The sequence below is a fragment of the Chlamydotis macqueenii genome, chromosome 20, assembly GCF_036417535.1.
Source record: "Chlamydotis macqueenii isolate bChlMac1 chromosome 20, bChlMac1.mat, whole genome shotgun sequence".
NCBI classification, from domain to species: Eukaryota; Metazoa; Chordata; class Aves; order Otidiformes; family Otididae; genus Chlamydotis; species Chlamydotis macqueenii.
Genome location: NC_141575.1, coordinates 3,044,787 through 3,058,318, shown reverse-complemented (window position 1 = coordinate 3,058,318; position 13,532 = coordinate 3,044,787). Strand labels below are relative to the sequence as shown.

Genomic DNA, 13,532 nt, shown 5'->3' with positions numbered 1-13,532 from the left:
TTTGTATACGGGGTGGCCGGTGGTGGAGCAGATGGAGATGGCTTTGTAGCCATTGCGGTGGACCAGGGCTCCTGACTTGTGGTTCCATGCTGAAGCTCTGTAGATGTTAGCTTTTGGGTGAGGATCCATCACTCTGATCTTTCTCTATCTCAGAATCCCATTCCTGAGACAGAAATAGTTCTTCCTCACCCAGGAGAGTATGTTGAGAGTTTATATCCAGTAAACGGTCAAGACAAGAACCCAGACTGGTGGGAACTGGGGGTTCATGAATGATTTTGAAGCCCTGGTGTCTGGATTGTCAGGAACTAAGGAAAGAAGTGAATACTGCTGCCAGGCGTGTGGCCAGCAATTCCCAGCGCTGCCAGGCCCCGGGCATTGGTGTTGCCCATCACGGATGAGGGTCAATGGGAGCGGTGTGGGCTCAGCATCTCTGGTCCCAGGCACCTCGGGCAGGAGGGGCAACTGTCCTGGCGTCACCAGAGCCACCGCGGGCTCAGCAGGAGGGTGGTGTGACGGGCCTCTGAGACGGATGGGGACAAGGAGGACGCAGGCCCCTGGCATCATGGAAAGCCTGGAGCCGTGGAGCACCGGTCATTCCTGCGACTCCAGCTTTCCTCGGAGCACAGACCGGTGAGTGGGTTTGAGGCCGCTTCTTCAGCCAGAAAACCCGGGATATTTCCCATTCTGGAGCACTTGTTGCCAGCCGCAGCATCCGTCTTAAGTTTGAGATGGAAGCGTATATCTGCATAAATAAAATATCCCGGTGTCTGGCTGGCAGCTCCCGTCGCTTCCTCTGGAATGGTTTCCTGCCCCTCTCCGCTCGCTGGTGGGCTCCTTTCTTGGCCGAGAACAAAACGCTGTTAAACAATACTTCACATTGTTTGCCCTTTCACTCAAAGGGAAGGAGCCGCTGCCCTCCGAAGACACACATTAATTAGAAGCGAATACTATCCTGTTCTCCAGAGCAGAAAGGCCAAACAGAGTGGCTTTCTTTGAAAACATGGGAGCAAAGTGCCTCTTGTATCCCGCTTCTTTACGTAACCGATGGCTATCTCCCGAATTGAGGTGGCACTGAAAGGCCTGAATCTTTGGTCGTTTTTGTTTGGTATCGTTGGATTTGTGCTAAGCCTGTAGTGGAAACAAAGTCCAAAAAATGATTCATGCCCATGTTTAATAAGAGATTTATAGACGGCGAGCCAGCGGGGGCAGATGTAACGAGAAGGGAATAGTGGATTGAGTTACCCTCCATCTTTTTAGCCCGAATTTTAGTTTGTTTTATGGAGTATTTGATTTCACGGGAAGGAATGTAAACTTCTCGATGGCTCCATGTGTAGGAAACTAAAAGTCTTCAAAAGCAAATGATTTCTCCAAGGCAGGGTTGTCACCAGCTGGCACGGCAGCATTGTCTTCCTGAAGAGCTGCTTCTCTTTCAAGAAAACAGGTTTGACACCAGACCCGGCAGCATTTCCCTCGGAGGGGAGCGTGAGCACTCTGCTTGTGCTGATCTTTCTCTTGCCTGCCTTGTTATTGCTGCCGTAGGATCTCTTTGGCCCAAAGTTCGTTTTTTATTGCGTGTTTGCCTGTGCAAGATGGTAGAGCAGGTAGGTTTGTCCTTGTCGGCTGTAGCTGTTTGCCGTTTGGATGTTGTAGGTGTTTCGTTTCCCCAAGGACGGCAGTAGATAGAACGATAGCTCACGTGTGGGTATGTATAATTTTATCTTTTAGTTCAGAGAGCTGCAGAGAGCTCTGGGTGAGAGCTGACTGTGGCGTCCGGTCTCGCTGCTTCCTTTCCCCTCGAGATTTGCGGTCACTTGGCGGTGGCCCTTGTGCTCCTACACCCTGCCTTGGTGAGCACGCCTCGCCAGAGCCGAAAAGCCTGTGAAGGGCAGCAGAGCCAGCCCTCCCTGGGTGTTGGTTCCCCCATGCCCTCTGCTTTTGGTTTGTTTAAGCTGGAAAATATTAGTGTTTAATTGGATAGACTCTGCTTATCGCTCTTTGAAGGCACCAGAAGTACAGCAGGTCTTTGAGATGCTTCCTCTGTATGAGCAGGTGACTGCCATCTCCAAGGAGAGGGCGTCAGGATGCTTGGGAGCTCTCAAACAGGGAACCGTCGGAGGTGGTGACAATTCCGTGTGTCGGCGCGGCTGCGCGTCGGCTCTGCAAAGCCCTGCCGCTCTGCATAGATAATCGGGCGGTGACAGAAAGAGAAATTAGCTTAAAAACGTCGTGTGAATTGTTCTGCCGCTGTTTGCTCCTCCGTCACTGCCCGAAACGCTGCTCTGCCGCGATGCGGCTCCACGAGCAAGGAGCATCCTCCTGGCATTCCGACTTTTTAGGGAAGGAGGGTGGGGACGCTGCCGGCCCCGTGCCTGCGATAGGATGCAGGCGTCGTGGGGCATGTCCTAGTTAGAACACTGCTCCCATTGTGCCGGAGCCATCGCTCTTCGGTTACTGCAGCAACAAGTCTGCAAAACTTGTTATTTTATCTAGAGAGTGGAAAAGCGGCCCCCGGAACACCGGAATAATTGCAGGAAAAGGCACCTCTTGAGTAGGAGACGTTTTGAGTTCAGAAACGCTAATTGCTGGGGTTTTTTCTTCTCTCTGTATTCACAGAGCAGGGTTTGGTTTTATGTGTGGCACTTGCCACGCTATCATGCAATTTTGGGGAAAAAGATGGGTCGTTGTGGAGCTGGGCTGCCGCTCAGAACTGTAACTGCTCCCAGTGCATCCCACTGCAGCTGGAGTTGGTGTACACCCGTGTCAGCCCTCTTTTCCTGTCAAAAATTAACAAAATTATTTTTTTTTACTGTCAAAAATGTTAAGCAAGCCTGTGGACTTGCGCTGTAAATGTGCTTTAGAACACAAATCCTCTGTGCGGCCACAAGACCCAGACTTGCGCGGTGCGGGTAGGGGCGCTTGGTTCTTCCAGCTTTCCCACCTTAACGGACATGGGGTGGTGGGATGGTACGTTGGGGCATCCTGGCAAAACCCAGTAATTTGGTTTGAAGCCACAGCTTAATAACGTTTTTCGGCTTGTTGGCTGGGGACTCTCTTGTTACTGAGAGGAAAAATTGGCCGACAAGAGGCAGAGGAGGAGAAGACGCGCTGGGAGGTGAGCTGGGGCTCGCGGGAGGTGCCTGGTGGGTGCCGTCTTCAGCGAGGCTGCAGCGCCCTTTCCATGCAGGGGGTATTGCAGAGTCTGGCTTTTAACTTTAGCAGGGAAAAAAAGCCATCAGGAGAAGCAGTTATGGTACTGATGCGGGTATTTGTCAAACTCTGGCTATTTATTGCCTGTTTTGGAAACCCCTGGTGAGGTAACCTGCCGTTCTTCCGGGAGTGTCTGGGGAAGCCAGCTCCGTACGCTGCACTTCCAGAACGATGCCAGCTGTGCAGAGTTGCCCATTTTCATCAATGATTAACTTAGGAAAAGTTAAAGCGTAATTACATTCCAAGAATCCCTCTTGCAGAACGCAAACGCACGTATGAGACCTCTGTGGTGGGGGAGACCGGGGCGTCTTTCCACGCGCTCAGGTGGCATCTGCCCTGGGGTCGAGAGCCCTGGCGAATGGTTGTACTTCTAGAGGGAGGAGTATTTCCAAGAGCTGTCTGAAAAAGTCAAAATCTGACCTTCTGTTAATGTTATGCCTGCATAATAAAGTGTTTTAATGGTTTTCCCTTTTAATTTTTAAGTTGCACAAGAGAAGCCAGAGCAGATCCCACTGGAGAACCGCTCCTGTGTCCTCATACGACGGGATCTGGTTGCTCTCCCAGCCAGTCTTATCAGTCAAATCGGATACCGTTGCCACCCAAAACTCTACTCGGAGGGAGATCCTGGAGAAAAGCTCGAGCTCGTTGCAGGTAATGAGGGGGTAACTTCACTTTGCTTCAGAATGCCTGGGGGTCGCCGATGGTTTCCTTCCTGAAATGGGTTCTTGCGTCATTGTTGGAGTCGTGCATCTTGTCTGCCCTTGCTCTGTCTTTCTGGATTATTCACCACCAATCATCTTTTTAAAAGTTCTAAGTTTCCATTCATTTGCTGATAGGAAAATGTGTCATTAACAGGATTTATTCAATTGAATTAATTTAGCGTTGTAATTGAATTCTCCAGCTTGTGCTCTTCCTGATTGGTGTGGGCTGCATCGCAATTGGGTTTTGATTTAGATGCACAGATCTAAAAAGAAAAAAAAAAAAGAAAAACCCCAAAAACCCTATTGCATTCTAAGATTTACAAAGTGATGGAGATAGAATTTATGTCAGTGAACAAGCTTTGGAAAACCTGTAATTTTTTTTTTTTTAAATTGGAGATGTTACTCAATGGTCAAACGCTGCAGTGGGAAGGAAGAGAAGGAACTGGTTTTGGTCCTTTTTATATCTTTATTTTCATTTGGGGGGAGTTTACGACATTGGGAGAGTTCACTACTTTCCTATAAAGGGCTTCCCTTAGGTGGAAGATGGCGCTGTTCAGTTTTTAGTGCTACTCGTGGTGTAGGTCTGGATAAAGAGTGAAGTCCAGGCGCTGCTCAGAAGATGGATGCTGGACTGGGGTGTCCAGGGCAAATCCCAGTTTAAATAATCACATTCTGCCTTTCTAAGTTCCCCCGGCTTGGCTGTGCTGCAGTGCTCCTCTCAGCTTACAGCCCGCGCTGCGGTGAAGGTTTTTCCCGTGGCCGTCGCTGCGTTTAGCTGAAGCCACCTTCGGGTGACAGCTCGTACCCGCTGCCGCACGGAGGGGTCGTTAATACCTGTGAAGCCCTCGGTACAGAAAGGATGTGTGGCAGCGCAATCGATCCGAATCAATTGTCCTTTTTTTTTCTGGTCATTTCTCTCTTGGTGAGCAGCGTGATTTTCTTTTCAGTCTGTAGAAGGAACCTGGATTCAGGGGATGCCCAGAAAGGTTTCCGTCTGGTGGAGGATGGGCCTTTGGTGGAAGGCAGGGGTAAAGCACACACGCCGCAGCACAGCGTGCAACCACAAGTATTTGTTTTGTATCTGGAATATTCATTTTGTCCCCTTTTACATTTTATGTGAGACTTCTTAAAACCATGAAGTGGTGCAGGGTATTTTCACAGTGAGAGCTGCAAATTGGCTTGAGGCAGCTCTGCTTGATTTACATTTTTCAATCTGGGAAAAAAGTAGATTAATATGTCGAACCGATAGCGGCTACCTGGGTTATTTTTTATTTATTAAAGTGAAGTTACCCTGGGTAGCATCTGGCGTTCCCTCTGATGGCTTATCTCTTAAAATACCACTGCTGAAAACGCTAATTGCTGTCTCAAACCTGGTGAGACGTGAGGGGAGCTTGACCCCAGAGCACCAGGAGGATCCTGCAGTGGCAGTTTTCCCCAGCGCTTCATTCGCAGTATTTTCCTTTTGTCTGCTTTTTTTTTTTTTTTTTTTATGCCACGATTGATTCTGCAAACTGCGGCAGCTCTCTCTGAGAGGGTCTCCGACAAGCCGTGCCCTCGTCACAGCGCGTCGGAGGGACCCATACTGCGCGTGGAGCGTGGCGAGAGGCAGGACCGCTCAGATGCGGGGCGATGCTGGCTGTTTCCTGGGGCAGGACCCGTGGCCGGGGCTGGGAAGCGGGCAGGCAGCTGCCGTCCCGGGGCAGAGGGTTGGGCTCAGGGAGATGCTGGGCACCCGCCCTGGTGCTCTGCAGCTCTGTCTGATCCGGAAGACCAGGGACAGTCATCTGTAGGCTTTCCTGGAAACCCAGGAGGTAATTTTATTTCTCCAATAGATGTTTTTATATCTGGAGAACAGAGCATGTTCTGGATCCAGATACGACCCATTATTTAATCTTAATTAAAAGCAAATACCAAAACCCTCTGGTATAACAATGTGCTTGAAAAATAGGATAACCCCCCCCCCCGCAAGCCGATGCCGAGGCAGGAGCGGTTTGGTCTGTGTGAGCTTGGTGCAAAGTGAAAGGGTTTGATAAAAATCCGGCTGGAAGGCACCGCCAAACCCTGCACGTGTGAAGCCGCCTTGGCAGGGGCTCCTTTTTCTTCTGGAGAGCATCCTTGAAGGCAGCGTGTTTCAAAGTCAGAGGTTTCTGTGCATTAGAAGGAAAATTCCCAGCTCACCAGAAGTATCAAGAGGTGATGGGCTGGGATTTTTGGAAACAGATCTGTAGTGTAACTGAGTTACCTTTCCTGTGCTAGATGGGGTTTTTCCCTTTCTTTCGTTGTATGTTCTGCAATCCTTCACTTGAGGAAAGAAAAGGCCACATGGATTGGGATTTTCTTCCTTCAGAAAGAATAAATAATCTGATCTGTACGTATGAAGTCGCAGAAGAAAGCCTTGCACTGTGTGTCTTTGCGGAAAAAAAAAAAAAAAATCAAGTCCTTTCATTTGATTTCCAAAGACTTCCTTTCTGTAATGACAAAATGAGGAGTTATTATTAGCTGGGGCTTGCCAAGACCCCAAGGGACTGCCGTAACAGTCCCTGCTGGGCTTTTCCAAAAATCCTGCCGTCCTTGTTGGGCTTTCGTAGCAGCACGTGAAGAGCACGCTCCCTCCTGCGTTCCACCAGCGCCCGGACCGGCGGGCGCAGGGGGAGCAGGCTGCTGGTGGCCAGGCCAGGCTTTCCTTCTCAGCTCTCCCTCTCCGTCCCCTCCAGGCTCAGGTGTTTACATCACCCGGGGGCAGCTGATGAATTGCCACTTATGTGCCGGTGTCAAACACAAGGTCCTTCTGAGACGTCTTCTGGCCACCTTCTTTGATCGGTACGTCCTCTCTGTGCTGTCCCAAGGGACTCGGTTTGTTTTCTGGTGTTGTAACCATGCTAACAGACAATGTGTCCTCAGTGCTTCACCCTCCTGATACGCTGCACTGATTTCTGTGCTTTTTCTTAATGATGCTCAAACCTGAGCACAAGGTTTTCCAATTCCTCACCTTAAAGTCGTGTAACGTGATGATCCCTTCCCTAAGAACCTAAAGGGAAGAGGACGATGCGGCGGCCGTGCCGGTGTAAGGATCTTCCTTTGCCTTTCTTGCAGGAACACGCTTGCCAACAGCTGCGGAACTGGAATCCGGTCCTCCACGAGCGATCCCAGCAGGAAGCCCCTGGACAGCAGGGTTCTTAATGCAGTCAAACGTAAGGAGAGAGATTTACTGCTGCTCTGTTGGAACAGCGTGCCACCAGCAAAGCCCAAACCTAAGCAGGGCCGGCCGTGTCTGTTGCGGAATAATGGGAACAACATATGGTGACATTAGGTTATAGGAAAATTAATTTGTTGCTTTATTTTGCATTATTTAGGGGGAGATGAAGTTAATTGGTAGTGAGTTTTGGCAGTATCTTAATACAAAACATTATTGCTACTTGACTCTTTTGCTATATTTTCAAGCACTAATTTTGCAGTTAATTATTTTATTGATAGGTGCTCTACGGAGGAAATTGAAGTTATGTTTTTGGCAACATTCAGAGCTTGATACTGCCCAAACAGGCCACCTCGGTGTGCTGGCTGTTAGGGCCCCGGGCTCCGGCTCACATTCGGGCTCATCCGAGCGCAGGGCTCTGCCGAATCCCTTGGTTTACTGGAGCAGAGCGCGCGGCTCCAGTCCATCTCCCAGGGACGTCCTCTGCGCGTCTCTCGGAGGGGCTGGCCCCGCGGTGCCCGGGCCGTGGCGGTACCCGAGAGCAGCCGTGCTTTGGGGTGCCCAGAGCTTTTGGGGGTGTTGTTCTTCAGCAGTAAATGGGCCCCCAGGAATCGGGGATCCATGGCTGCTTCAGCCCTGGAAGCACGGGAGGGTCTGCTCCCCAGCGCGCTGGCAGCCTTTGCTGTTTTACTGTCTGCTGCCTTGAGTATAGTTTGTAAACTAAATATTTGGCTCTCGCAGTCCCCCTGGAATACAAGGAGCTTGCTGTGGGACAAGAGGTGCATGCTGGTGAGCGAGGGCCTGGGGGGGGTAGGACCCCCTGACGGGGTAGCGCAGCGACGTCCGTTTGCCGTGGGCTTGATATCTCGTGGAAGGCAGCGTGTTCTCTCACCCTTGCTGGATTCTGGATAGTCAATCTTTCTGTAAATATTATTGTGCTGGAAAATGAAACTCTCAGCAATTTGTTAAATTATTTTTTTATTTTTAAGATTTAGAAGATAGATCTTTCCTCTCCCTAATTGTTGCTTGCTGCTGAACTCCAGGGGCCTTCCAGCCACTGAGATCTGGAGAAAAGGGATGAGATGGCAGGTGTTCAATACATAAAGAGAAAATCGCTAGGTTGTGCCGTTGGCGCTGGCCTGTAGCCCGTGCGTGGCGGTCTCCTGGGACAGCCTCCCCATTAGCAGCTTCGCCCTAGAGAGCCCTGGCTCTGGACCGTCCAGCCTCGGTCCTTGCTGGAGCTTGCAAAGAGCTTCCGAGGTTGGAAAGGCGTCGCTGCCCAGTGACAGTGCCGCAGCACGCAGTCGTGTGTCAGGGCGTGAGATGACTTCTTGCTGCCTGAGTTTTGCCCTGTGCACAAGCTCCGGTCGGTAATTACTCACCACGGCAGTTCCTTGGATGTTCCTCCCTAACGCCGGGTGCCTGGCCGCCGGGGAGGAGCAGGGCTGCAGCTGAGGCGTTGCTGGGCTTTGCAGGGTATGGATCTGCTGGTGCTGGGACGTGGAGCAGCCACCCTGGCCATGCTGGAGGTCCCCGCAGCGGCCAGCACGAGGCAGAGGACGGTCCTTCGGGCAGTCTCCTCTGCTTGGTCTGGAGCAGCTCTGACAGCTTCCCGCCCCGCAGCTGTGCCTGCTCCACCGTGGTTGTAGGTTTTTTTAAAGAAAGATCGACTGTTGCGGAGGTTGCGTTGGCCTTTTCTGTGTCCATCTCTGCTTTTGGCCATCTGCCGAGGTAGGAGCCTGGTTCCTCTGGGGCTCGCTGGCTCCCCCAGGAGCGAGTGTTCCTTCTCCAGCCCACATCCCCGTGCCACTGAGATTTCTATGCCTTCTGGTTTTCTCTCTTCTGGGTTGTGTGTGAGGAGTTCTTGTCTGTCAGTCTGTCCTTGCGAGAGCTCTGGCCCGCGGGAGAACCTCAGCTCCGCGGCACCTGCCCGTGCTAAGCCTCGCGGCCGGTCTCTGGGACGGGGCAGAGGCTGCGATCACCTTTGTGTGCCACCTCAGTATTCCTTCCTCTGAATCCTCAGCTGTGTGTATCCCTGTCTTTGCAGTGTATTGTCAGAATTTTGCCCCGAGCTTTAAGGAAAGCGAGATGAATGTTATAGCAGCCGATATGTGCACCAACGCCCGCCGGGTCCGCAAGCGCTGGCTGCCGAAGATTAAGTCCATGCTGCCGGAAGGGATGGAGATGTACCGCACGGTCATGGGCTCCACCACAAACAGTGTCCCCCTGGATCCTGAATTCCAGCCCAACACTGCTCAGGTGTTTGAGCAGCGAATCTATGCAGAGAGGAGGAGCGATTCGGGAACTATAGTAGCCTTGAGAACTAACACGGTGAACGTAGAGCTAAGCAACGGATCCAGCCAGTCCTTCGAACAGAGCGAGGATGCCGAAGGCGCTGGCTCTGTGATACAGGAGGCAGCTGCCACAGATGCCATGGCATCGGATACCCAAAGCACTCCGCAACCTTTTGAACAAGGTTCGGGCTCCTCCAGCCGGCCCGAAACTCCCGTGAGAAGACAGGATGGTACTTACGGAGGGACTTTATAAAGAGAGCAAACGTTTCGTGACCTATAAGGGATCTGTAATACTAAAGCTGCTTGCATGCATTACTAATACAAAACAAAAAATGTGATCAAGCCACTTACCTACTGAACTGCTACTGTTGCCTGAAAAAAATGTGATTTTTATTCTGCTTGTATTTAAAATTTATGAAGGAAATAATCGCATTCGTTATACTGTAAACGACTAGGTCTGTGGCGACCTACTTAAAAAAAAATATTGGGCTCCTTTTTTGATATTCCTGAGGTTAGTCTATAAGATTGTAGCTTTTTTCTTTTTTTTTTTCTCCTTTTTTTTTTTTTTTTTAATTTCAAGAAGGGGAGGAGAAAAGCTAGCCACCCCCCCCCCGACCACCACCACCCCCCCGTCATCACCACCCCATCCATTACTCAGCTCAGAAGTAAAGCCATCGTTAACCTTGTCCTCTAAAGAAAGTTTTATCGTCACTTAACAGGAAAGCAAGGTGTGAGAGGGTACAAGTGCTGTGACTGGCGATGTTTGTCTCTAGCAGAGGGGCTCTGGCCAAGTGGGACAGGGTGGGAGAAATCGTTAAAGGCTTCTGGTGTCGGAGGGAGCCCCTCGCCCCGGGCGCTGCGGCGCCCGGCCGCTGGCGGGGGCTCGGTGCCGTTGTCTCGGGGAGTTTTGTCCGGTTCCGTGGGAGTTGAGGCTTGCAGGTGTTGGGAGGACCGCGTGGGATGCAGGTGGAGACCCTGGCCGGTGTAGTGGTTGCTGTTGGTTTTTTTCCCCAATACGGCTGGGTTTTCGGTTTGGTTTCTCTCTCTCTCTCTCCCTCCCAGCGACGCCTTTTCCTTTGCTTCTCCTCGCTTGCACCTGCACGTCACCCGCTTCTCGGGCGAACAGGCTCGCGTCACCCCGCTGCACCCCACCGCCGGGCTTTGGAGGGGAATCTGAGGATGGAAGGAGCGTTGTTCTCGCTCCGAAGGGCGCGGAGCCGGGAGCTCTTGGCATCGGCTCCCAGCAGCGTCCGCAGCGGAGGCAACGCACGCCGCAGCCGCCGGCGCATGGGGCTCGCCTCTGCCACCGCCTTGGGGCGGCCAGGCTCTCGCTTTTTAATCATTTGGAGTGTATTGCATGCAAAAAGTTTAAAAAAATATATAAAAAAATAGCTTTGTGCCCTTCTGTGAAGAAGGTTTGGGGAGGAGGAAGCGTTTCGCCTCTCGCTTACCCTCCAGACAGGCGCCTCGGGGGAATAGCCCAGTGTGAGTTCCTTGTTGGGGTTTGGTTTGAAAGCTGATGTCCCCAGGCTGCGGTGGCTTTGGTGGTGCAGACGCAGGATGGGACTCCTTAGAAATCCCCCGAGGTGAGCGTGAGCCTTTCCGCAGAGCCGGCTCCTCCCGAGGGCTCCGGGCGCGGTCGCTGCCGTCCGCGCTTGCTGCGGCTTCGCCCCGCGCAGGGGGACGCCGGGCGCCCGCGGGGGTGCTGCGGCCGAGGTGCTCCCGAGGGATGGGGACAGCGACGTCGAAGCCGAGTACAGCTTTTTTCTTTTTCTCTTTTAATTATGATTTTTACTGTGACTGAACAGCCTGCTTTAATGATCTCCGCAGCTTGTCCCTTACCGAGCTGGGGCCTGAACGAGCGCGGCGCGCCAGGCGTCGCGGTGAAGGCTGCCGTGGCCGTGCTGCTTCTTCTTTCCCGCTTCGGTTCCCGAATCCAGCCGGCGCTTTGCTCAGGGTTTTCTTCCTTCTTTGTACTTCCGTTGGGAAAGGGGGAGCGGGGGAGAGGAGAACCCAACTTTTGGCCATTTGTTTTGTTTCCTTTGATACTTGAAGCAGTTTTTTGCATCCTAGTAACAGAGCTCTCCGGCGCTTAGCCTGTTCCACCGCTCCTTGCCCTGAGGAGAAAAAAAAAAAAATCGGTGGTGGGATGGTTTCTGCCTCCCGTCTTGCACAGCTCTCGTTTTTTGGCACGGCTTGGCCTGGGCGAACTGCGACGCCCCGGACCGGGTGCGTGGCTGCCGGCAGTGTGAGGGGCCGGCGCGGGTGGCGGCGCGATGAGCCGGTGCGGAGGCGCACGGTGCTTCGGGGGAGCGGGGACGAGCGCGGCCGGGGGCTCTATTTGCACTTTACCCACATCAGCAAAGAAATCCCGTGCTCTTGCCGAAGCCTGGAGCCGGTGCGGCTCGGCCCCTGCCCGGCGGTGCCGTGGGACGGGGCTCCTTCCACGCGGTGGTGCCCGGCGGTGCTCACCCGTGCCAGAGGACAAACGCGAGCAGGGGATGTCCCGGGGTCCACCGGGCTGAGCTTGGGGTGGGCTTCTTCCCAAACATCCCCGAGGAGATGGAGCGGCCCAGTTCCTTGGCCCTGGGATGGCCCCGGCCCCAGGAGCGGCTGCTGGGCCGGCTCCTGGGCGGCTCGGCCGCGTTGGCGGGGCTCGGGGGGCCGGGTTGGGCTGAGGGACCCTCTCGATTTCCCCCATCGCCTCCCCGAAAAGTTTGGGTTTGCCAAAAGTTTGAGGCAAGCTGGGAGCGGAGCCGGGTGTCGGAGCCGGGAAGTCGTCCCTTCTGTGTGTGTCTGTGCACGTGTAGATGTGTTTCAAAGATCCTGCAAGGGGTTCCTCCTCCTTTTTGGCACCGGTGGGGTTTGGTGAGCCTGGCCGTAGGTGTTGATTCTGGACCAAACCCGCGCCCGGAGAGACGGCCCGGCCGGCGGGGCCGCGCGGGGGGCAGCAGCAGAAGTACTTGAACGGCTTAGGACAGAGTCTGAAGAGAGTCAAGTTGCACAGTGAAAATATATATTTTTATACCTAGCACAACTTCCTGTATATTTTTGGGGTTTTTTTTCTTTTTTTTTTCTTTTCTTTTTTTTTCTTTTTTTTTTTTTTGTTTATTTTATTAATTATTACTATTAGGAAGGCGAACTTCTAAAATGTGAAGGGCGTTGGGTTTTTTCCTTATCTGGTAGATGAGGGCAAGCATTTTGCACTAATGTTTCCTGTGTGTGGAGGATTAATGATATGTTTGAAAATGTTATATGGTAATGATTGTATTCTTCCAAAAAAAAAGACAAAAAAAAAAAAGTAATCCCTTGAAAATATTGAATGTAAGGTGAGAACAGAGCAGTCCATCGATTGTATGCGGCTTTCCTGAGTGCCTTAGAATTTTTTGATCATTTTTTCCAAGGAGAACAGATTTAAGACGATCAGATCGTAACGACTCCTTCCTCCTCTTTGTTTACGACACTATTTTAAATTATAGAATTTGGGGCTGCTTTATAATGTGAATAGGAAACTGCATTCATCTAGGTCTGGTAGTGTAAAATCAGAGCATCAGTATTTATGGTATGTCTGCACCTTTATTCCTATGCTTGACTATTAGCAATACGGCGTGTATACGATATAGCTAAAGCTGTACCAAGCACCTTTCAAGGAAGCGGAGCGTAAGCGTACGAGTTACCTGCAGCTGCCATTTAGCGTAGAAGCCGGCCCCTCGCCTCCTCGTTCGCGCCGCCGGCCGTCGCCGTCCCCGCTTCGCAGAAGGGCTGCGTGGCCTTCTGCCGCGCCCCGCCGGCCCAGCTTTGGCGGGGGGTCGTGGCGAACCCTCCCACCGGCCCACGGGCCCGGGGCCTTCCCGCGCCGCTTTGGCGATGGTGACGCCGGCGCAGGCGGGAGGGACGGTGCCGGCGTTGCCGCGTCACCGATAGAAGATGGGGAGCGGGGTCCTTTTTGCCACCGTGATGGTTTCGTTCTTCTAACTGTGGTTTCACCCTAAAAATTCCCACAAGGGGTGCGGGGCCGGCGGCGGGGAGCCCGCCCGTGGGTGGCACGCACCGGGTCCTCCAGCCGGGCGAGGGGTTCAACCCAACCCGCCACCCAAAACTGGAATGGCCCGTGGCTTCTCCGGCGTCGGAGGGAGC

General features: G+C 52.6%; 1 protein-coding gene across 3 annotated transcripts in view; it reads left to right on the top strand.

Annotated features, from left to right (window-relative positions):
- Positions 1–9,890, top strand: part of NACC2 (NACC family member 2) — a 77,838-nt gene extending 67,948 nt beyond the window's left edge. For all 3 annotated transcript variants that reach the window (XM_086764218.1, XM_086764217.1, XM_086764219.1), the window contains exons 3-6: positions 3,691–3,858; positions 6,623–6,728; positions 7,002–7,099; positions 9,149–9,890. In XM_086764218.1, coding sequence (XP_086620344.1) covers positions 3,691–3,858; positions 6,623–6,728; positions 7,002–7,099; positions 9,149–9,648 — 872 coding nt within the window. In that variant the 3' untranslated portion in view covers positions 9,649–9,890. The remainder of the gene's footprint in view (positions 1–3,690; positions 3,859–6,622; positions 6,729–7,001; positions 7,100–9,148) is intronic.
- Positions 9,891–13,532: the final 3,642 nt, after the last annotated feature.